Genomic DNA, 24419 nt, shown 5'->3' with positions numbered 1-24419 from the left:
GTATTTCACAAATTCAAGTTGGGAATTAATTATGTTTGTGAAATACTAACGAAAGTGACGAATGAACCAATAGGAACCAACCATCAATGGAAGCGTAAAACGTTCACGAGGAGCTAGGAGCTTACGTTATATTCTAGGGAGTACTTCGGCTAAGGCCTACCAAGTAAGTGGCTCACCCATCGTAGGTTACGTGTTATTTCCTGTATGTTGGCATGTGCCCGTGGATTTGCATGTGTCATTAAATTGTATGCTAGTTTAATGTGCTTAAGTACGAACTCATATGAACGTGAATGTATGCTTGTATGCTGCTTAGTTTGATGTGATATGTTATGCATGTGACGATATGTGGTTCTTGAATGATTGTGGCATGACTATATGGAATATGTGAATGTAAACAGCCTGAATTGTATGACATGACATACGGTAAATTGCATGGAAACATAACCCCGTTAGGAATATGTATGATATGTAAAGAAATGAAAATGAGAATGACATGTAAGCATGGAACGTGACCGGGGTTTATGTTCATTAATGATAAATGTAGGACTAGTGGGGACCTCATGCATATTGTGTGTTCATGCATTTGGGGGGATACCTCTATCCCATCACGAGGGTACAGACGCGTACATCCAATGGCAGGACAACGATCGTTATGCTTTGCATAGCGCTGCCGTGATGGTTACTAGTTTTAACGGGTCCTAGCATAAGGGGCCCCCAAAGTATGCTCTCCGAATAAGGAAAGTGGCCCAGCGGTGTGCGAACTAGATGGTGAGCCCATACTCGCACGTATGGGCTGTGTGTAGAGTATATGAGTACACGTCCACGATTACCCGTTAGGACTGCACCGTAGGGAAAATGAAACGAAACGATAGGTCCCATCATTTCATTGCATGTGATTGTTGCATAACCCCGATAGGGGGTCACCTACTGAGTATTCTAGAAATACTCAAGCCTCGTGTTACTTTACTTTTGCAGATAAGGGCAAGGCACCCATGTGACAACGACAGCGACATCGTACACCTCAGAACTGTGGCACATGCATAGGGTAGTTGTTTTTCCATTTCATAGTCTAGGTTGAATTCGGTTTGCATCACTAGAATAGGTTAGTATAGGTTGAGTTGTATTTTCATAATAAATCATAGGGTAGAATTAAAACATTCATTTCGGTTTTGGTTTCCTTTCCTTTATTTCAATAATGTTCGTTTCTTTTTCCCTTGTAATCATTTTCTCTTTCATGAGGTAATAAAAGGCGAGTGTAAGTCGCATTTATGAACAGAGCCCATTTAATGTATATTCCGCATTCCAAGGTATAGTAATGACCTTAGATTAAATAGGTGAAATTATAGGGTTGTTACACCTTGTTTACAAGATTTGTTTTCAAGATTTGTTGTTAGTTTCTATTTATGTTATCTGTAAAGCTATAAAAGCAACGTTCATTATTCAATAATATCGTCACTTCAAACTTCAATTGTTTATGTTTGTGGCTTAGTTATTCTTCTGACAAAACCTAACAATTGGTATTAGAGCCGCAATTTTTTGAGTGATCAAATAGAGAGAATGAGTGAAGACAAAACTTTAGTGAAGATCCCTCACTTCGATGGTCACTATGATCATTGGAGTGAGTTGATGAAAAATTTACTCAAAACAAAGGGTCTATGGAATGTGGTGGAGATTGGTTTCTCAAAACTAGAGGAAGGAACAATGCTGACCGCACAAAAGAGCCACCTTGATGATGCTAGATTCAAAAATTACCAAGTAAAGCATTACCTCTTCCAGGCAATTGATCCTGTCTTTGAACAAATCTTGGATCGTCGCACAGCCAAGATTGTTTGGGACTCAATAAAGCGAAAATTTGGCAGAAACCAAAAGTGAAAAAATCTCTTCTTATTCATTAAGGAGAGAATTTGAGATCTTAGAGATGAAGAGGATGAAAGTATCACAGATTATTTTGCAAGAGTGATGATAATCTCCAACAAGATGAGAAGCAATGAAGAAGATATGCCAGATAAGAAAATTGTAGAAAAAAATTATGCGTGCCTTGACTAAAAAATTTACTTATATTGTAGTATCCATTGAGGAATCCAAACATACTAATAACATGTTCATTGATGAATTACAAAGTTCATTAGTGGTGCGTGAACAAAAATTTCAAAGATCCAGCACTAATGGAGAGGAGCAAGTTCTAAAAGTCGAAGGACGAACGGAAATAAGTAACAGAAGAAGAGGAACTTACCGGGGCAGAGAACGTAGAAGAGGAAAATCAACTTTCAACAAAGCAACTATTGAATGGCATAGGTGTCGTGACTTAGGTCATTTTCAATATGAATGTCCAAAGATGAATAAGTAATTGAATTATGCAGAATTGGAAGAAGAGGATGAAATGCTGTTAATGGCTCATATGGAAAGACATGAAGCAAAATGAGTGATGTTTGGTTCTTAGATTTTGGTTGCTCAAATTATATGTGTGCAAGTGAAGGTATGTTTTCAAGCTTAGACAAGACATTTTTTCACATCGTCAAACTTGGAAATAATACAAGTATGAAAGTTATGGGAAAGGGTGCAGTGAAATTAACCTTGCATGGGGTTCGTTGCACTATTAGTAATGTGTATTAGGTACATAAACTCAAAAATAATCTCTTAAATGTTGAACAACTACAAGACAAAGGAGTAGCAATGCTGTTTAAAGATAGTGTATGTAGCATTTATCATCCACAAAAAGGAAAAATAGTAGAGTCAATTATGAGCGCAAATCGGTTGTTTATTTTGCGTACTAAACCATCTACCACAACAAATGGAGGAAGATGCCTCTAAGTTTCAAATACAAATTAGTCAACACTTTGGCACCATGGTTATGGTCATCTCGGCTACAAAGGCTTGTGCACCTTGATACACAAAAACATGGTGAAAGGCTTGCCAAAAATGGTAGCTCCAAACACCACCTGTGAGGCATGTATGAAAGGCAAGCAACATCGGACTCCATTTCCAAAAATGGGTAAATGGAGAGCAACAGAAAAATTGGGTCTTATTCATGCAGATCTATGTGGTCCAATTTCACCAGCTTCAAGTGGCCAGAAAAAGTACTTGTTGTGCTTTATAGATGATTTTTCAAGAAAGACATGGAGTTATTTTCTTATAGAAAAATCAGAAACATTTTATCATTTCAAATGTTTCAAAACAATGGTGGAAAAGGAAATTGGAACGCCTATAAAATGTTTAAGGACAGATAGAGGAGGAGAATTCAACTCTGCAGAATTCAACCATTTTTGCAAACAGCATGGAGTGAAGAGACATTAACAACCTATACCCCACAGCAAAATGGAGTGGCCGAATGCAAAATTACACTGTGATGAACTTGGTAAGAGCTATGCTGACAGAGAAGAAAGTGCCTAAAATTTTTTGGCCTGAAGTAGTCAGGTGGGCAATTCACAATTTGAATCGATTACCCACTTTTGTAGTAAAAGACATGAAACCAAAAGAGGTTTGGAGCGGAGTGAAACCATTAGTAGATTATTTCAGAGTTTTTGGATGTGTGGAACATGTCCATATTCCAGATGCCAAGAGAAGCAAACTTGAAGATAACATGTGTTTTATTTGGAGTCAGCAGCAAATCCAAAGGCTACAGAATGTTTGATCCAACTACAAATAAAATTATAGTAAGTCATAATGTAGCTTTCGAGGAAGATCGTGAATGTGATTGGAAATATTGAAATTGATAAGAACATAGCCGAAGGAGGAGAAATCACAGAGGAAAAGACTGAACCAGTTGTTGAAACAATTGAACCAGTTGCTGAAAACGAAGAAGGGGAAAAGGAAGAAACGACTGAATCAGTTGTTGAAACAATTGAACCAGTTGGTGAAAACAATTTTTCAGTAACTGTTGCACCAGATTTGACAATAAGGGAGGGGAGAAATCGACATCCACCTGTATGGTTAGCAAATTATACTTATGGTGAAGGCTTATCTGAAGAGGATGAAGAAAATATGAAATTCTTAATGATTTCAGATCCTATGAATTTTGAGGAAGCTGTCAAAAGCCCAAAATGGAGATTGGCTATGGACGAAGAAATCAAATCCATTGAAAAAACTCAAACATGGACTTGGTGGTTCTACCAGCTCAAGCAAAAGAAAATAGGAGTGAAATGGATTTATAAGACCAAACTAAATGAGTCGGTAGAAGTTGATAAATACACAGCAAGATTGGTTGTAAAAGGCTACATACAAGAGCATGAAATTGATTATACGAAAGTGTACGCACTTGTGGCCAAAATGGATACGGTGAGAATGATCATTGTTTTTGCCGCCTAAAAAGGTTGGAGAATCTATCAGTTAGATTTCAAATCAGCTTTTTTATATGGCGAGTTAAAAGAAGATATTTTTGTTGAACAACCAAAAGGCTACGAGAAAAAGGGAAATGAAGAGACGATGTAAAAACTCCAAAAGGTTCTCTACGGATTAAAACAAGCACCTAAAACCTGGTTTAGTTCAATAGAATCCTACTTCATCAAGGAAGGATTCAAAAGCAGTTCTAGTGAGCAGACACTCTTGAGGCAAAATTCTTTTAGTAAGCATTTATGTTGATGATCTTTTATTTACCGGAGACGAGGAAGAATTATTGGAGTTTAAATGTTCCATGAAGAAAGAGTTTGATATGACTTACTTAAGTTGGATGAGATTTTTTCTATTACAAATAAAATTGTAATACAAAGATTAGATGATATTTTTATATGTAAAAGAAAGTATACTGCTGAAGTTTTAAATTGATTTGGCATAGAATTACAATTTTATTTGTAATCTCATTGTTCGAGAATAGAAAAATTGGCAAAGATGAAAATGGAGCAAAAGTATATGTAATTTTGTATAAACAAATAGTGGGAAGTCTGATGTATCTCACAGCTACTCGTCCTGATCTCATGTTTGTTGTAAGTTTGATTAGTCGTTTTATGACATGTCCAACACAACAACATTTTGCAGCAACTAAAAGGGTTTTAAGGTACGATATTTGGTAGATTATGGTGTATTTTATAGAAAGGGAGAGGTTAGTGATTTAATTTGATTTACTGATAGTGACTATGCTGGAGACATGGAAGATAGCAAGAGTACTTCATGCTATGTGTTTATGATGAGTGGATGAGTAGTAGCTTGGTCTTCTCGTAAGCAACCTATAGTCACCTCATCAACCACATAAGCTGAGTTTGTTGCTACTAGTGCCTGTGCATGTCAAGCTGTTTGGATGAGAAGGATACTCAAATAGATTGGTCACTAACAAAGCTAATGTGTGATAATACTTCAACTATTAAGCTATCTAAAAATCCAGGTCTACATGAACGTTCCAAACACATAAGAGTAAGATTTCATCTCTAACAAAAGAAGGAACTTTAATTTATTATTTTGTGGTACCCGAAATGAACTTGTTGATTTGTTGATAAAATCTCTAAAATTAGAAGCATTTCGAAAGTTGGGCGAAGAACTTGTGTGCCGTTTTTCTAACTTGAACTAATTCTAGATATAGAAGAATAAGTTGAAGGGATTGATTGTTAGAATAATTTGATTTATGGTTAATTGTAAAGGTAGAAGTTCATTATTCAATAATATCATCCATTCAAACTTCAATGGTTTATGTTTTTAGCTTAGTTATTCTCGTGTCAAAACCTACCAGGAATGATTTCGTGGGGTGTTTTTATGTTTTTAATCAAACATATAAAAATTTTGTTATTAAAAACACAAAAACTAAAAACTAAATAACTCAAATAGTTTTCAAGTGAGGCCAAATCCACCACTTTGTCTTGCTTGGCTCTACCCATGGTGTGGATGTTGTACTCAAACTTTGTGTAAGCCAACCATTTTGTTTTGTTTCCTTTTGCTTTTCAATCATTTTATATTCTCATGTGGTTGCTCCTTTTTTTCTTCTTTTTTATATAAAAATCATTATTCCCTTTATGTTTGTTATTGTACTTAATCCGGATCTATTGCAACGGGTCGTAGAATCACTCTAAAAGAAGGGAAGAACACGAGGAGTACCATACAACAATTGGTTTCCAACCTAACCACACTGGTTGTAGGCAGATGGGAAAGGCCAAATCCAAACTTGACGTCCCAAGGAGTCTCTATTCATCTTCGTTCAAGAGATGATACATTTGACCCCAATGTTACATACGGTAGCTCTAGCTAAGGCTGCTAGTGGTCTAGATAAAGGGCCACCAGGTAGGCGGTAAATGAGATCGATCCAACTCAAACCATTCAAATTTCCATACCAAAAAATTGTTTCCTATTCCCATATTTAAAACCCAATCCAAGCATTCCCAACAACAACGAAGGCAGCGGCTCCATTTCTGTCTTCATCATGCAATCCTTCACTCATTCCCTCGTGAAACCCGCTCCCCCTCCCTCCACCTACCCCAACGCCACCACCACCTCCTCCACCCGCCGCCACCACTGTCAGATCTCCTCCAGTCGCCGCCACAGCAACACCACCCTTGTCGTCTCCCAACAACAGCCCCCCGCCGATCATATTGGAGACCTCAACCTTGTCCCCATTGGAGACTCACTCAAGCCACGTCCCAAGCCCCTCTCCATCACCGACCTCGCTCCCGCCCCTATGCACGGCTCCAACCTCCGCGTCGCGTACCAAGGCGTCCCTGGCGCCTACTCCGAAGCTGCCGCTGGAAAAGCCTATCCTAATTGCGACGCCATCCCCTGCGACCAATTCGAGGTCGCCTTTCAATCTGTTGAGCTCTGGATCGCTGATCGAGCCGTTCTCCCTGTTGAGAACTCCCTCGGCGGTTCAATTCATAGGAACTACGATCTCCTCCTCCGCCACAAACTCCACATCGTCGGCGAGGTTCAATTGCCCGTCCATCACTGCCTCCTCGCTCTCCCTGGAATCCAAAAAGAGTACCTAACTCGCGTCATTTCTCATCCCCAAGCCCTAGCGCAGTGCGAACACACTCTCACTAAACTCGGCCTCAACGTCACACGCGAGGCCGTCGATGATACCGCCGGCGCCGCCGAGTTCGTCGCCATCAACAACCTTCGCGACACCGCCGCAATCGCAAGCGCCAGAGCGGCAGAGCTTTACGGCCTCGAGATCTTGGCCAATGGAATCCAGGACGATTCCGGCAACATAACCAGATTCGTGATGCTGGCGAGAGAACCAATCGTTCCTCGTATAGATCGGCCGTTCAAAACCAGCATCGTCTTCGCACACGAGAAAGGAACATCGGTGCTGTTCAAGGTGCTCTCAGCATTTGCCTTCAGGAACATCAGCCTTACGAAGATCGAATCGCGGCCGCACCGGAGTCACCCGATCAGAGTGGTTGACGACGCGGACGGCGGGACGGCGAAACACTTCGAGTATCTGTTCTATGTGGATTTCGAGGCGTCAATGGCGGAGCCTAGGGCTCAGAACGCCCTGGCGGAGGTTCAGGAATTCACTTCCTTCCTTAGGGTATTGGGTAGTTATCCAATGGATATGACCCCATGGAGTCCTTCTCGTGAGGATTAGCTTATTATTATTATTATTATTCACTTCGTCATTACTCTTTGTTGGAATAGATTATTAAAATAAAAAATAATAATAATTTTTTTTTTTAATTATTGTCATTATTATTATTTTATTACAAGTTTGGTATTTTATTTATTTATTTTTTTTTTGTTGGTTGTCTTTGTCATTCACATGGTGGTGGTAGGTTTAGGTGAGAAAATTACTTGGCAGTAAAAAGTATCCTTACTTTTTGTTACTACTGCCTTTTTACTGCCAAGTAATTTTCATGTGAGTTTTTAGGTTTAGAGGGTAAAAAGATTCAATTAGTGTCGTTTTCATGATGATTGTTGACTAAAAATTCCCTCAAGCCTAATGGATTGATTTTTTAGACTTTCCTATGCTAGAAAGATTAGTTTATGCTTAGTATAATGACTTTTAAATAGTAAATAGGATAAAAAAAAATTAAATTTAAATAGGCATAGAAAACCGATATAAAATTAATTAAAATACAAAATAATATCTGCAGAGTCGAATCAAAACCACTTACAAAAGTACATATAAGTAATATTTAAATTAATATTAAAATGATAGGAGGGAAGACGATTTGATTTAAAGGTCTGTGATTTACACAATGATTTACACGTCACCTAATACTCAGTAATCAACTTGTTTGTAGAGTTTTGTTCAACGGAATCCTTACGATGGTCTCTTAAGCTTTGTGCTCATATTCTAACTCTAACGGTAGCCAATGCTATTTCGTTTGTATTTGCTCTATTAGAATTATGCATACCTAAACCCTATACATTCCTACTATACGGTGTACCCCGAGCCATAATGTAGGGTTAAATTGTAGTTAGCTTTTTGTTTATATTTCTCAAAATCTATCCTTAGCCCTATGCTATAGGCACGTGAGTCAACTTCTTTGTGCATATTGGATGCCTGCACCCCATATGAATTGTTTACAAGGTGCACTCTTGTACCATAACCTATACGATTTCTGACGTCTTTTGTGGGTACGACTAACCACTATGTATCAAGTAGACTTTAACCATGTTAAGAAAGTTCACGATTAAGGGTTGTCAACTTAACTGCCTGGTCATCAGAAAATATCTGTGGGATACAGTGTGGGCTCTAGGACCAAGGAGATGTACAAGAACGACTCATATTCATGCATATTGTCATTTAGGCTCGCTAGGGCACATATCTCCAATATAGTATATGGGCATACAAGGGTATTTAATCCCTATAACATATTCCCATGCATAATACATATATTGTCCAGTATGTCAATTACATATTTACAAATAAATGAGACATGTTGGAGTTCTCGCAGAATTAAGACTAATAAGAGTTCACAACATATAAGCATAAGCTTTAAGCCTGATATCACGCTAAATCAAAAAACAAACAAGTTTTTAGGTTAACTATATACAACTTAATCAATTATGTTTATCATCATGTTTTCAAATAAATATACAACTTGATCAAATAGGCTTATTGTCCTAATCAATCCTTATAAGTATTACTAAAAAATAATCTAGGTGGCTACTTACACATCGTAGACTTTTCAAGATAGGTTTGAGTCTTCAAGAATTTATGATATCAACTTTGTTAGATTTGAAATGTCATGACATGCATATAGTAACCGTCTTGTATTTAAGAAAAAAAGTAATGATGATATATTATAAACACAATAGTTATATTGCACATAAGACATTCTTATGTTCACGAGAAATTAAATTTAGAAAACTTGACTATATGACCATGAGGGAGAGAGGCGATACGACACCCTCATATTTTCTTGGTGATGCGGTCACAATAATGATTTTGGGGAGGATATGACCATGAGAAAAAGTGGCAATATGGTTATGACTTGGTAGTACCCATAGTGGAAAGTTATGAAAAGAAGTCCCAACATATAGTATAATTGTATGTGTTTTATAAGAAAGGGTAAATGTTTGATTAATCCACCACACTTAAATGGTGTGAAAGTTATCTTATTTATAATCAAATAAATTACAAGGATATGAAAATAGTAATAAATGGAAATAACAATAAATGGAAAGATACGTATGATAATAAGACAAATATCTAATATTTGCCTTATAATAAAATATCAAATATAATATATATGGTAAACTATAATTTATTACTAAATATTCGTAACAGGAAAGAACGTTACATTCATGCCATGCCATGGAAATAATAATGAAAATTTTCTTAACAAATGACACAAATCCAGACTATTTAAAGTACACGAATTATAGGATTTAAAAGATAATTACAAATGAAAAAATCTAGCCTCGTATATGACGTGACTCCATATCGTCAACTGCCTACGTGTGCCTCCTTCTCGACAACTACATCAGGGTCCACCGAAAAAGAAAATTGAAGAACCAGAGTTGAGTATATAAAATATAGTTAGTAAGCAGCTTGCTTGTCTAGTGTCTTATTCGATCTTAAGAGTTCATTCCTAAGAGTAAGTTTTTTCCTAGGCTACCACCTAGGTTCATTTGTTCCACCTAAGCTCAACCTAGGATAATTTAGCGGAAGCTAGTTCAAGTTTTTAGTTCTTGGTCTTATTTGGACCTCCCGTTTTTTAAATTTCTCTTGAGTTCTTTAGGTCTCTCAAATTGTTGTCTCTACTAGTCTCGCTTGTCATCATCATAGTTCTAGACCTACGAGCCAAACAAACACGAGAAAGGGGAAGAGTGAGGAGAGGAGATTGAAACGAAAGGAAAAGGAGGAAAAAGGACGTCAGAAACGACGTTACCAAAAAGAGAAAAAAGACGCCAAAAATTCTCTGATAATTGGGCAAAGGAGACGAAGTCTGACCCGAGATCCGGACTCGCGACCCGAACCAAGACCAACCCGCTCCGATCCAAGTCCTCGACCCAACGAAACCACCGCGGCCCAGATGCCTAAGCCCAACCCAGATAACCCAATCTGCGCCTCGACCTAACCCATCAATTGCGACCTGAGACCAAAGACCAAACCGACTCGAGACCCGCAAGCCTAATCCAATACCCGACGCTGACAGCCCGGTCCACTACACACGCTCAGCTCAGGCTTGGTCCACTTCACGCAGTCAGCCCAGACCCACAACTGCAACCCAGACCCGCAATTACAACCCGTACCCGCGCGTGATCCGTGCCTAGACTCGAGACCGCTTGTACACGCGTCGCCTCTTGATTGTGTCATGTGGCACGTTTGTAGCCCGACACCTCTGACTCGGACGGCTTGATCGGCTTGCAGCGGCTCGCGGCAATCCTCGGCTCTAGTGACTTATTTGGCTCAAAAAACTTATTTTCGACCTGTTGAGCACAATTTCGACCCTCATGGACTCGATTTCGACCTCATTTTAGGAGAAATATGTCATTTTAAGGTCGTATTCCACAAATTTCAAGTTGAATTTATTAGGTTTGTGAAATACTAACAAGGTGTCGAACAATCCAATAGGAACCAACCACCAACGAAAGCATAGGACGTATAGAGGAGCTAGGAGCTTTGTATATATTCTAGGGAGTACTTCGGCTAAGGCCTACCAAGTTAGTGGCTCTTCCGTCATAGGTTACGCAATTGTGTGCTATATGTTGGCATGTGCCTGTGGATTCGCACATGTCGTGAATTGTATGTTTATACCATTATGACTTAATACATAAACACATGAATTATGAACTTTATTCTATCTTGAATGAATTGTTGTGTGATGTGACAAGCTGTATGTCGGATTGATTTATGTAAATGTTGAAGTACTTACTATATGAACTGCATGACATGAGATGTATGTTAAAAGTACAGATTTTTACGTTAGGTCCTTTAAATAAGTATGTATGCAACATGATTTGTATGACATGAAATTACGAACTATAGCATAAAATATAATTCCAAAATTGATAGTGGGGTTATGTTTACTAATGATAAAAGTAGAAGTATAGGGGACCCTATGCATTATGTGTGCCCATGCATTGGGGGATACCCATATTCCATCACGAGGGTACGGACGCGTACACCTAAGGACAGGAGAATGATCGTTATGTTTTACATAAAGCTGTCGTGACGGTTACTAATTCTAACGGGTATCCGGCCTAAGGAGCTCTAAGAGTATGCTCGCCTGACAAGGAAAGTGACCTAGTGGTGTGCGAATTGTTTGGTGGGTCCATACTTGCACGTATGGGTTGTGTGTAGAGTATATGGTACACATCCAAATTATCCGTTAGGATTGCACTATAGGAAGACAGATTGAACAATAGGTCCCATCATTTCAGAAGCAAGTAATTGTACTATTGAGTTTGTCATGCTGTGTGATACAAAGAAAATTCTATTAGTGATTTGACTTAATCCTGTTTAATCCAATTAGGTTTAGCAAATGTAATATTGTACCCAGAAATTATTAATTTGCAATGATACTTTAGTGAGTTAGAGCAACTGCTACCGAGGGGCGATCAATCACTCATTCACTAAATCAAGACATTCTTGACTTAAACACTAATCCCAGAATAACTCTTGTTACTATAGTGTTTTAGTTATCGCTATTTTGGTCAAGAATATACTAACTCTTAGTAATTCTTCGTAAGTGTGACCCGCCATTTTCAGACCTCAGAGATCAGTCCCAACAATGCTATCAAATGAAAAAACCAAAGTTGGGAACGGACCTAAGAAATCCTATCTATTTCTGGAGTTTGCGTTGTTTCGACTCCCATGTTACGACCCTCCGAATGGGTAGTTGCTCTAGGGCAACATGCAGACTGAACATGGGAATCTTATGGTGCAACCTAGTGGTGGAGACCATAGGACGTGTTGATATACTTCCTTCTCCCACTTACTATATATACTTTCTATATTCACCTTGTTATTTACTCATGCAAATACCTTCCGAATGGAGGACGCTTCTAGGGCGACACGCGGCCGAGCATGAATCTCATGGTGTGAATTTGTCAGAGAGCGTGAAAGAAAAACGATGTATCTCATATACCTTCTTCCTCCTACTAAGTATTTTAGACAGTTGGGTATAATCATTACTTAGGTATATTCCGACTAATTAAATATAACCTAAGTCTAGGTGATTTTTTCAAAACTTACATCACTCAAGCATGCTCATAAAACTGGGCTAACTAAGCTCAAGTACTAGTCTGATCTCTAGGTAGTAGGTGTTCCGTAAACCGTCAACTTAAGTACCTCCAGCCTTAGACAAGATCGTGCCAGATGAGCTTTCTCGTAATCGCAATTTTGTAAGACATCGACCTATTTTAACTATTAAAATTGATTGTGCTCGATTCTTAACCCTGAGTGAGCATGTACTTATCTTTATTATAGATTTTAACGTCTATCTCGTTTTATGACGTTGAAAATAACCTATAACATGCATCTAACATGCTTTATATAACAATTATATAATCATCCATTTCATGCAATAATATAACAATTTATATCTATCACTCATGGAACCCTAAACATATATACTGTACATTATAACACTTATAACATACTTGGAATGCATGAAACATGCTTAGCCTATGGTGGGATTTTAAAATTATATGACATACTTTATGCATATATATTTCTATTTAATTAAAACATACATTCATAATGCATAATTAATTAAACACGCTAAAGTGGATTGGTTTTGGCATTTTAAAACAAGCAATTAACTAAATTATTACATTAATAATTAAAAATAACTTGAACCGCTCCCGAGGATCACGAACTTGGTGAACCAACCCTTAAAAATGTTGAGCCGAACTCCAAAGGCAGAAAAACACCCGAACTGCCTCTTTCATCTTCTTCTTCTGTTCAGCTTGCTATCTCTTCCATTTTCGATCAATTACAACTTAAAATGAACTCTAATGACTCCATAAAAATTACAGACCTTTTTTCATTCATTTAGCCCATACACATTAGGCTTATTACAATAATTGTATCAAATGGAAGCATAAAAAAAATGCCAAAACCAAAACCATCCACTTTAGCAACCACAAAATTTCATTCATGAAATGGTACCCACCATGATCAAATTAATGTAAATAAAGTACCTAAAACTTGCTCGGATACCAATTGAAGGTGTTAATATAACACATGCGGAAGCAATTTGGATCTTAGGCACTTTTAGAACATCAATTATAGTAAATAACTAGCATGTTCAGAAGTATTAAAACTTAATGAGTTTGAATACTAACCTTTTGTAGTTCAAATTCCTTTTTCCTCACGAACCAGTTTCGAACCACCACTAGTGTCTTCTCCACTATCCTCCGGCCTTAGAACGAGATTGTGAAATCCGGTGAGTGACTTAAAATTGGGAGGGATTTTTGTATATATGAAGAGTGTTTGTGAGAGTTTTTTCTCAAGGTTTTTCACCAACAAGAACCACCTTTCATGTACCATGATCCCTCTATTTATAGAGTCATGTTTGCATGTTCATGCAAATTTGAGATCACCAAATTTTGACACTCAAAATTCCACTCAAATGTTTGGGATTATGTGGCAAGTATGCTTGAGTTAACCAAATTTTGACACTCAAAATTCCACTCAAATTTGTGGGGTTTATTGGACAAACATGCAAGTTTGGTTAAACCAAATTTTGACACCTCAAAATTCCACTAACATGGATTTTTCCATTAAATGAACTCAACATTTTGACTTTCTTCATTTTGATTCTACAATCAATTTGAATTATTAATTTCAAATTAAAGTAATATTAAATAATTAATTAAACTATTTAATTAATATTTAATATTAATTCAAATGTCAATCCCAATTAATTCTGACACATATTTGATTAAGATATTTAAATCTTATTTAAATATCTCAGATTCTCTCTTTTTGTTTAATTCGTAAATAAAACAAAAATGTGGTTAAATATATAGTACATATGTAGCGCATTCTCCCTAATTTGAATTCGAACACTTCGAACTCACTCGTCACACTGTTCTATGGTTTAGTCCGTTATGAGCTAGCAGAGGGACCTAATGGACCTAAAGATCATGGGCTCCAACGATCCAAGATTAACCGGTTAAACTCATTAACCTTGTTAACCAACATTCGTTAACTATTAGAACATTCCACTATAGCCTAGTAGTTGCACTCCCTTCACTATAGATATATTTCTGTTCATTGATATAACCATGATTAGTAAGTTGATCCTTCATAGGTTGTTCGTAACTAGAGCTGGGTCAATTTACCGTTTTACCCCTGAAGTTACTTCTTGTTTCTTATGACTCACTAATCCTCTAATGAACAATTGGTTTATGGTCCAACTAGTAAACCGGATCCCTTACTAATGAGAGGGTGGGGCCCCTTGTTCAAGACCTGGAGTCAGTACTTAAGGAACTACCTCTTTTCTATCCCTAAAAGTGGGTAGGAGTGAATTCCATCTTGCACCCCACGTCCCCAGCCATTTACCCAGTCTTACCCCTGAAATGGGAGGCCTATTGAGTTGTCGAACTTGAGCCACTCTCACCCATGCAAATCTAAGAATAATTCCGAATAAACAGGAGTTCATGATTAGCTCAGGATTAAGATCGAGTTACCTAGGTCATCGAATGAAAAGAAAATCAGTCTCAACAGTAAACGACATTATAAAGTGAGAGTGATTTTCTTCATGGTCCGATCTTATGCAATACTCATTGCATAGGACGCCCCCACTCACATGTCTTCATATGTACAATTTTAGTGATCACATTGTTTATATCATATACAAAAGTGGGCCGCATCCATAGTGTCCCCAGAATAAGGTACTCAGTCTTATCCTTATACTATAGATCATTTTGACTATATACTTGAACTTGATCAACACTTATGTCTCTACATATAGTTCAAGTAATCATACTATAGCCAGAGTGTTCTTAGTTTATTGGATTTAGATTAATGATCGTAAAGTTCACTTTATTCAATAACAATCTTTACTGAATAAACAACAATAATAACTTTATTGAAAATAGAATATGTTTTTGTTTACAAACTATGAGTTTTAGGACATAAAACCCAGCAATTCCTTGATTGTGGCACATGCATAGGATAGATTTGCTTTCCAAATTAATAGCTTAGGTTAGTATAGGTTGAGTTGTATTCACTTTCATAGTATAGGTCAGTATAGGTTGAATTCCATTTGAATTATTAGTAAGGCTAGTATAGGTTGAGTTGTATTTGCATTCATAGTATAGGTTAGTATACGTTAGTATAGGTTAATTCATTTGCATTATTAGTATAGGAGGCCTAGTGAATAGTTTTTGTAAGTCAACAGACGATGGACTATTGTGTCAAGGACGTTTATGTGTGCCAGTTTGGGAGTGAAATAAGGAACGAAAATGTAACGACCCTAAATTTCCCAATATCTAGAATCGTCACTGACATCTCAGCTCATCTATAATGTAGAACATAACTCTAAAAATAGTCATCTTAAATAGCTAAAAATTTAAAACTTCAGAATATATTAAATCACTAGAAAACACTACCGAACTTACATGTTTCAAACATCATGCTAGAGTTCAAAATAAGATAAAAATAATTACAAATTAAATAATTTAAACAAATGAAACGCAAACACCTTATTCTCTAACACTAGGAATTTTAAATATGCAACTATCATATGCATGCGCCGCAGTCTCTGATCATGATGCCTCCGTCAATCAGACATGGGCGCCTTGCCTTTACCTGAAAAGCAATGTGGCACATGACCTGAGTATTTCGAAGAAATACTCAGCACAACAATCAAGAGTTAGGGACCTATCTCTAATCATCATAAGGGTGGCCTCCAATCTCAGACAAATTAGATGTGTAGTACTTCCCTACACACGACTCACACGTGTGAGAGTGAATCTCCAGGGCGCTCGCACACCCCCTGGACCCTCTGTTCAAGTTAATCTATAGCGACGTCTAGAGGTCAGTGGAACCCCATAGTGTCATGCGCCTCATGAACATCCTCATTTGTGCGCATTCGCACTCATGCTCATATGCACTCATCATCATACGGTGCACGTCCACACTCATCATCTCTAGGGGAAGTAACCCTATGCTTATGAACACACAATATGCATGAAGTTCCTCTAAATCCAATTATATGTATCTTCTGACACAACCCTCTAATCTCATCTCTTTATTACACGGTGTAACATGTGCTCATGGATATTTACATTAATATCATTTTCATACTCTTAGGGTTGTGTCTTATGTCGATCTATAACGTGATGCAATAGGGCATACAACATCATAAGGCATGTTCAACGTGAAAAACATCATCATGTTAATAACATCGTCATGCATACATCATACTCATCATAGAAGTCATTAAGTGCATCAAATATAACATGTACATCATGCGTCGAAACATAAATAACGTACATTTAACATATATCACAACACAACGTCATTCATCTACTAGTAACGCTTATAGAGTTTTCAATAAGAGAACTTTAGTTATTGAGGAATCTATGCATGTGGTATTTGATGAATCTTGCAATAATATTTCTAATGAGTCTATTTGTAGTGATGATTTAGAAAGAAATTTTGGAGATTTACTTGTTAATGACAAAGGCAAAGAAGTTGGTTCAAATAAAGAAGAGGTGAGCTTAAAGGAGGAAGGTTCTTCATCAATGCCAAAAGAATGGAGGTATGCCTTATCTCATCCCAAGGACTTGATTCTTGGTGATCTCGAACAAGGTGTGAAAACTCGTTCTTCTGTTAATTTATTTAATAATTTTGCTTTTGTTTCTCAAATTGAACCAAAAAGTCTTAAGGATGAAGCTATGCAAGAATAACTAAATCAATTTGAAAGGAACAAAGTTTGAGAATTAGTCCTAGGTCATCTAATACTTCTATTATTGGAACTAAATGAGTTTTTAGAAATAAAATGGATGAAAATGGAATATCATTATAAATAAAGCTAGGCTTGTAGCTCAAGGTTATTGTCAAGAGGAAGGCTTAGATTATGAAAAAACTTTTGCACCGTGGCTAGATTAAAAGCTATTAGAATGTTACTTGCTTTTGCTTCTTACAAAAATTTTGTATTGTATCAAATGGATATGAAAAATGCATTTTTGAATGGTTATAAAGTTGATGTAGAAAAGCCTCCCGAATTTGAAAATGTAGAATTTCCTCATCATGTCTATAAGTTGAAAAAGACTCTTTGTGGCTTAAAACAAGCTCCAAGAGCTTGGTATGATAGACTTAGTAATTTTCTTACCGGGAATGATTTTAAAATGGGTAAACTCGATATATGCTCTTTATTAAGATTAAAGAAAAACGATATGCTATTAGTGCAAATATATGTGGATGATATCATATTTGGTTCTACTAATCCTTCTTTATGTGAAGAATTTTCTAAATGGATGCAAGTTTGAGATGAATATGATGGGAGAACTTAGTTTCTTTCTTGGACTTCAAATCAAACAACTCAAGGATGGTATCTTCATCAATCAAGAGAAATACACTACAGATTTGCTTAAAAGGTTCAAGTTCAAATGGAGGTAAGATTGCAAGAACTCCCATGAGCACATCCACTAAGCTTGACAAGGATGAAAAAGGTAAAAGTGTGGATATTTAAAACTTATCGAGGTATGATTGAATCTTTACTTTACTTGACCGCTAGTAGACCCGATATTATGTTTAGTGTATGTCTTTGTGCTAGATTTCAATCTTGTCCTAGGGAATCTCATTTACATGCCGTTAAGAGAATATTTAAATATTTTCTTGGAACTATTGATTTAGGATGGTGGTATCCCAAAAATGTTGAATTTAAATTGGTAGGATATTCTGATGCGAATTTTGCCTGAAGCTTGATTGATCGTAAAAGTACTAGTGGAACTTATCAATTTCTTGGTAGTTTTTTAGTTTCTTGGTTTAGTAAAAAGCAAAATTCAGTTGTCTTATCTACTACCGAAGCGGAATATATTGCTGTTGCTAGTTGTTGTGCTCAAATTCTTTGGATTAAACAAACTCTTTGTGATTTTGGATTAAAGTTTGTTAATGTGCCTATATTTTGTGATAATAAAGTGCTATTAATTTAACCAAAAATCCTATTCATCATTCTAGAACTAAACATATTGACATTAGACATCACTCTAATAATCAACTAGCATATATTTTTACCAAGCCATTGAATGAAGATTTTTTTTTAAAAAATAGGCTTGAGCTTGGTATTATTGGTTGTGATTTATCTTGAATTTTATAATCTTGTTTATAATTTTTGAATGCATGTTCTTAGGGGGAGGCATTATGTCATTCTTAAATGTATTCTTTTTCGATGGTTCTTCTTTGACGATTACAAATGGGAGAAAATTAAGAAAAATATGCTCTAAGTTTGTTGTTTTATAATTTATGAATTATTTACTTGTTGTGATGTTTCATAATTTCTTGAGGCATTAATATAGGGAGAGAATATGCTCTTGAGTGAAATTTATGATAATATATTAACATGTATTGAAATTATTACATGGATGGTGTATTACCTTGTTTTTATGAATTTTTTTTGAAATGGTTTGTCATCATAAAAAAGGGGAGATGGTTGGCTTTTTGGCCTTTGATCTCACTTTAATTAATTTCAATCAATTAATTGATTGATGTTTTGATGATAACAAACATACTTCTAATTATTAAGTACTTTAAGTATTTTGAACTGTAGTACACAATATAAGGTCGGGAATAACGATTACAACGACTTTTCAATTACTCAAATCAGAGTTAAAACGAAAAAATTAGAGTCAAGACAACATACACAACGTAATGATGTGACAACAAAATCAAAATGATAGACAAATTAAAATATATCAAAGTATGACAATTGGTGGAGTTTTTCTTATTATTATATTTCTAAATAAAATTATTTTTACAAAATATAAATTTGAATATAACCGTTACTCACATTTTTATTATATTAATTTTAAAATTTTGGTAGTTACTCGCATCACTTTTTTTTATTATTATATTAAAAATTTTAAATAATTGAATTTGGAAAATTCTTATTTATTTACTTTTAATCTCTCCCTTCCATTATTTCTAACACAGTCAAATAGTCAATATTAATTCCTATATTTTGCCACTTTTATTTCTCTATATAAATTCATTTTCCCTACATTTTAAAAATAAACACAAACTTCCATAAATTCTCCAATTCTCATTTGTTCAAAGTCTCCATTGTTTGTTGCTCTCTCCAAACTTACAAGTTTATTTCTCTTCATCTTATTCTTGAGAGAGATTATTATTGGATTGTGAGGAAACAGTTGTGAGTGTCCCAAATTGTAAATTTACTCTTTGAGAGAGTTGTGGTGTGTTATTATCAAACTCAAATACTTGTATCAGTTTGATCCTACGCTGTGGAAAGGATTGAGTTTGCTCTTGAACTCGTAAAAAGAGCGGTGTAGCGGTTTGGCTCTGATCCGTGGAAAGAGTCGAGAAAGTTCTTTATTCAAATTCTCAAGAGGCGCTTGGGGAGTGGAGTAGGTCGAGTTTGACCGAACCACTATAAAACTACGGTGTCATTTTCTCTAACTCTTTCCTATTTAATTTCAAAATTATTATTGTGATTGATTGCATGTTCTACTTGATTATTGTTTTGACTTGAATTATTTTGTTCTAGTAATTATCATATTCTACTTATTTATAAAAAGTTTCATCATTAGAAAAATTAATCACGTTTAAACACTTTTACCGTTAAAACCCTATTCACCACTCCTCTAGGGTTGCCATACCGATCCAACACCTCCTGCATTAATGTGTGCTCATGCATTGGGAGATACCCCTATTCCTTCACGATGGTACGGATGCGTACACTACTAGGTAGGAGAATGACCATTACGTTTTACATAATGTTGTCGTGATGGCTACTACTTCTAAGGGGTGTCCGACACAGAGAGCTACCAGAGCATGCTCGCCCGACAAGAAAAGAGACCCAGTGGTGTACCAACTGACTGGTGGGTTCACACTCGTACGTGTGGGGCGTGTGTAGAGTATATGGTACACATCCAAGCTGCCCACTAGGAGAGTACTATAGGAAAATAGATAGTTATGATTGGTTTCATCATTGCATTCACATATTCTTGCATTTAACCCTAATAATGGGGTCACTTAGTGAGTATTTCTTTAAATATTCATGTCACTTACTAGTTCTATTTCATGTTAAGGCAAAACATTCCTGTACAACAGACCACAACACCACAACTCGAAAACATGACATATGCATAGGGTAGTCATTTATTTTCCTAGACTAAGGCTAAAATATGAAGTTTTTAACTTCGTTTATTTATTTTTTTTAGTCTTTCATTGTATCCTTTTAAAGATGATTTCGAAACACAAAAGTCCATATTTTAAGATTAAGGTGATGTCTTAGAAAAGTTTAAATGAATATTTCCACAATTCAATGTTCATGATATGTACGACCTTAAAATAAAGGATATGTATACAATAACTTAAAATAAAAGAAAGAGGTAAAATAAGACTACTGACCTCTTTAAATGACATATCTCCTCCGATTAATCTAAATATGGTTAAATCTTTTGTTTTTCTATTTGTTTTTATCGGAAGAAATTGTGATGATGTGGTTAAATTTGCTATTTTTAGGTAAAATGAGTTGGCCAAGTTAGGTCATGAAAAGAGCTATGAGAGATTGAAGGAGAAAGGAGAAAGGAGGGATGGGTTACTTTTTTTTTTTTTCTTTTCATTTTATTATTACAAGTTATGAGCCCCGTGGGAGTTAGAGCACTCCACATAGAAAGAATGTATAGAGTTTTGGTAGATAGAGACCTGAATAGGTCGGAACAAACCTTGAGTCTTAGTTTGACTAACTCTAGAGATAGTTATGACATCTATCTTTAGATTCCATGTATAGGAATACGTTTCAACGTCTACAAGTTTGTTGCTTATTGAGCATTTTTATACTCATTCTTGGCTACCTTTCATGTTTTCAAGTGAGCAGTAGAGCACGGATCACAGTGGAGGCCGACTGGGCCTACAACTGTGGAGAGGACCTTGTTGAACGAGAATTTTGTTTATTTATATATGATTTTTGTTACCCTTCCCTTTGAAAATGATTTATGTATTTTAATTAGCATCCATGCGAATGGATGTATTTAACTCGTGTGTATTTTAATGTGTTTATTTACTTGCTTAATGTCTATCATTTTAAAAGCGAAAAATTTGATCATTTTTTCATAGTTTCATCATCGTGACAGTTCATATTTCGATGTGCCAAAAATCGAGTTGTGATACTTTGAGTCCCTCAATAAAATTTCAAAATTTATTATTTTAAAGAAAAAATTGAAAATTAATTCCGATCAAGTTTCAATATAGTATAGTATTTGGGATAGTTGCATCACCTGTTCGTGATATAACATTGTGGCAATCATCTATCTGTATGTATATAAATTGTATCACCATGTTTTGACTTTACATTTTTTATTTTCCAACATTTTGTGATTTTATATTTATCTAACTCAACAAAGGAGTTACTTACGGTGTAGGTTTATTGAAATATATTTTATATAGCCGTGGTTAGTTAGAATTTTATCATCTTTCGAATTTGTTTAGTATAATATTTTACCTTATTTTTACAATTTAGTTTGTAGTTTGTTTTCTATTTAAACGGAACATTAATAAAAATTGAATTTTGATCCCACATCAGTTTCTTGGACTTTCTATCCCACTTATGTTTCTCGTTCTTAACATGATATCAAAGCATCATTTTTAACATGGAAACAAACCTTCACATTCTTAACATGGTATCAGAGCAATTGTCCCTAACTATCATGCTCACATCAGATCTTTCATTCTTAACAAGTTTCCATACTTAATTTTTACACGTTTTTAAGTGAGAAATTAGAAAAATCTTTTGACTTTTCAAAAAGAATTTAAAAGACTAAATTAATAAAAATATTCCCAAATTTTACTATAAATGATTTTTTTTTTTTTTTTGACTTTTGAATAAGAATTTAAAGGGGTGAATTAATAAAAATATTCTTGAACTTCACCCTCCATCTAAAAAAAATACTGGTTTTGGATGAAATCCTTAATATTTCATTTCAACCGTGCTATTAAAATTTAAAAAAAAAAAATCTCAAAAATACTTTTTAACTTCAAAAACTATTTTAAAATAACCTTCAACTTTTCAAAAGTTTATTTAATATTTGTAAACACATTTAATATTTTTTTAAATAATTAAAAAAATACTTCTTATCACCTGTATCCTGTTTAAAGAAAAGACTCATAAACTTTAAAAAGTTTGAAAATAATCTATGCAGTTAAAAAAAATGTTTCAACTAAAAGGTCTACGTTACCTTTACAATTTAATGAATATTAAATATAATTTTTTAGATTTTATAAAAAAATTTAATGAATTTTTTTGAAAATTTAATGTTATTGTTTTTTTATTAATTTATTTAATTAAGACGGTCAAGGTTGTGGTTTTATAGTGGGGATAATTAGGCGCCGCCAAATATAGACGGGGAGGCGGAGTGGCGGCGGTGATTGACTCTGTGTTGGACCAAGTGCGGCTCAACCTGTCATCTATATTTGACCATTTTTATTTATTTAATAATTATTGAGGGATAACGCCATCCGTTAGTTAGTTTTTATTTATTTATTTATTGACTTATCACCATAAAGGTGTTTCAACGTGATTATTTTTTTTAATATTCACCTTTACGTTAAAAATACACTTATCGTGATTATTTTTTATTTTTTTATTTTTTTATTTTTTTTAAGGATGAAACTTTTTATAAATAAATAAAATATGATAATTACTCGAATAAAATAATTTAAGTCAAAACAATAATCAAGTAAAACATGCAATAAATCACAATAATAATTTTGAAATTAAACCGGAAAGAGTTAGAGAAAATGACACCGTAGTTTTATAGTGATTCAGTCAAACTCGACCTGCTCCACTCTCCAAGCGCCTCGTGGGAATTTGAATAAAGAACTTTCTCAACTTTTTCCAAGGATTAGAGCCAAACCGCTACACCGCTCTTTTTACGAGTTCAAGAGCAAACTCAATCCTTTCCACGGCGTAGGATCAAACCGATACAAGTATTTGAGTTTGATAATAACGCATCACAACTCTCTCAAAGAGTAGATTTACAATTTGGGACACTCACAACTGTTTCCTCACAATACAATAATAGTCTCTCAAGAATAAGAGGAAGAGAAAGAAACTTGTAAGCTTAGAGAGAACAACAAACAATGGAGACTTTGAACAAATGAGGATTGAAGAATTTATGGAAGTTGTGTGTATTTTTAAAATGTGTGGAAGATGAGTTTGTATAGAGAAGAAAAGTGGCAAAATATAGGAATTAATATTGAACATTTGATCGTGGTAGAAATAATGGAAGGGATATTAAAAATAAATAAATAAGAAAAATTTTCAAATTCATTTATTTAAAATTTTTAACATAATAATAATATAATATAATAATAATAAAAAGTTATAGGAGTAACGGTCAAATGAGAATTTAAAATTTATTATAAATATAATAATATAATAATAATAAAAACGATGTGAGTTACTACCAAAATTTTAAAATATAATAATATAATATAGTAATAATAAAAAACGATGTGAGTAATAGATATATTCAAATTTATATTTTGTACAAATAATTTTATTTAGAAATATAATAATAAGAAAAACTTCACCATTTGTTACTTTTCCAACATTATATATTGATTTGTCTATCATTTTGATTTTGCTGTCACATCATCACGTTGGGTATATTGTCTCGACTCTGATTTCTTGATTTCTTCGTTTTAACTCTGATTTAAGTAATTGAAAAGTCGTTGTAATCGTTATCCCCGATCTTATACTGTGTACTACAGTTCAAAATACTTAAAGTAATTAATAATTAGAATTAGGTTTGTTATCATCAAAACATCAATCAATTAATTGATTGAAATTAATTAAGGTGAGGTCAACCGCCAAAAAGCCAGCAATCTCCCATTTTTATGATTACAAACCATT

General features: G+C 35.0%; 1 protein-coding gene across 1 annotated transcript; it reads left to right on the top strand.

Moving 5' to 3' along the window:
* The first annotated feature begins 6258 nt into the window (after nucleotides 1–6258).
* LOC111468534 (arogenate dehydratase/prephenate dehydratase 6, chloroplastic-like) lies at nucleotides 6259–7532 on the top strand. The gene has a single exon (XM_023113780.1). It carries the CDS (start codon nucleotides 6341–6343, stop codon nucleotides 7499–7501), a length of 1161 nt encoding a protein of 386 aa, XP_022969548.1. The 5' UTR covers nucleotides 6259–6340; the 3' UTR covers nucleotides 7502–7532.
* The last annotated feature ends 16887 nt before the right edge of the window (nucleotides 7533–24419 follow it).

This window comes from Cucurbita maxima, unplaced genomic scaffold (assembly GCF_002738345.1).
Source record: "Cucurbita maxima cultivar Rimu unplaced genomic scaffold, Cmax_1.0 Cma_Scf00037, whole genome shotgun sequence".
Classification (NCBI taxonomy): domain Eukaryota; kingdom Viridiplantae; phylum Streptophyta; class Magnoliopsida; order Cucurbitales; family Cucurbitaceae; genus Cucurbita; species Cucurbita maxima.
Note: the sequence above shows the minus strand (reverse complement) of the source record. Positions and strands in the feature narration are given on the sequence as shown.

Bases quoted from the DNA above. Each gene is read 5' to 3' on its own strand.
- LOC111468534 (XM_023113780.1), top strand. From the start codon at position 6,341: ATGCAATCCTTCACTCATTCCCTCGTGAAACCCGCTCCCCCTCCCTCC.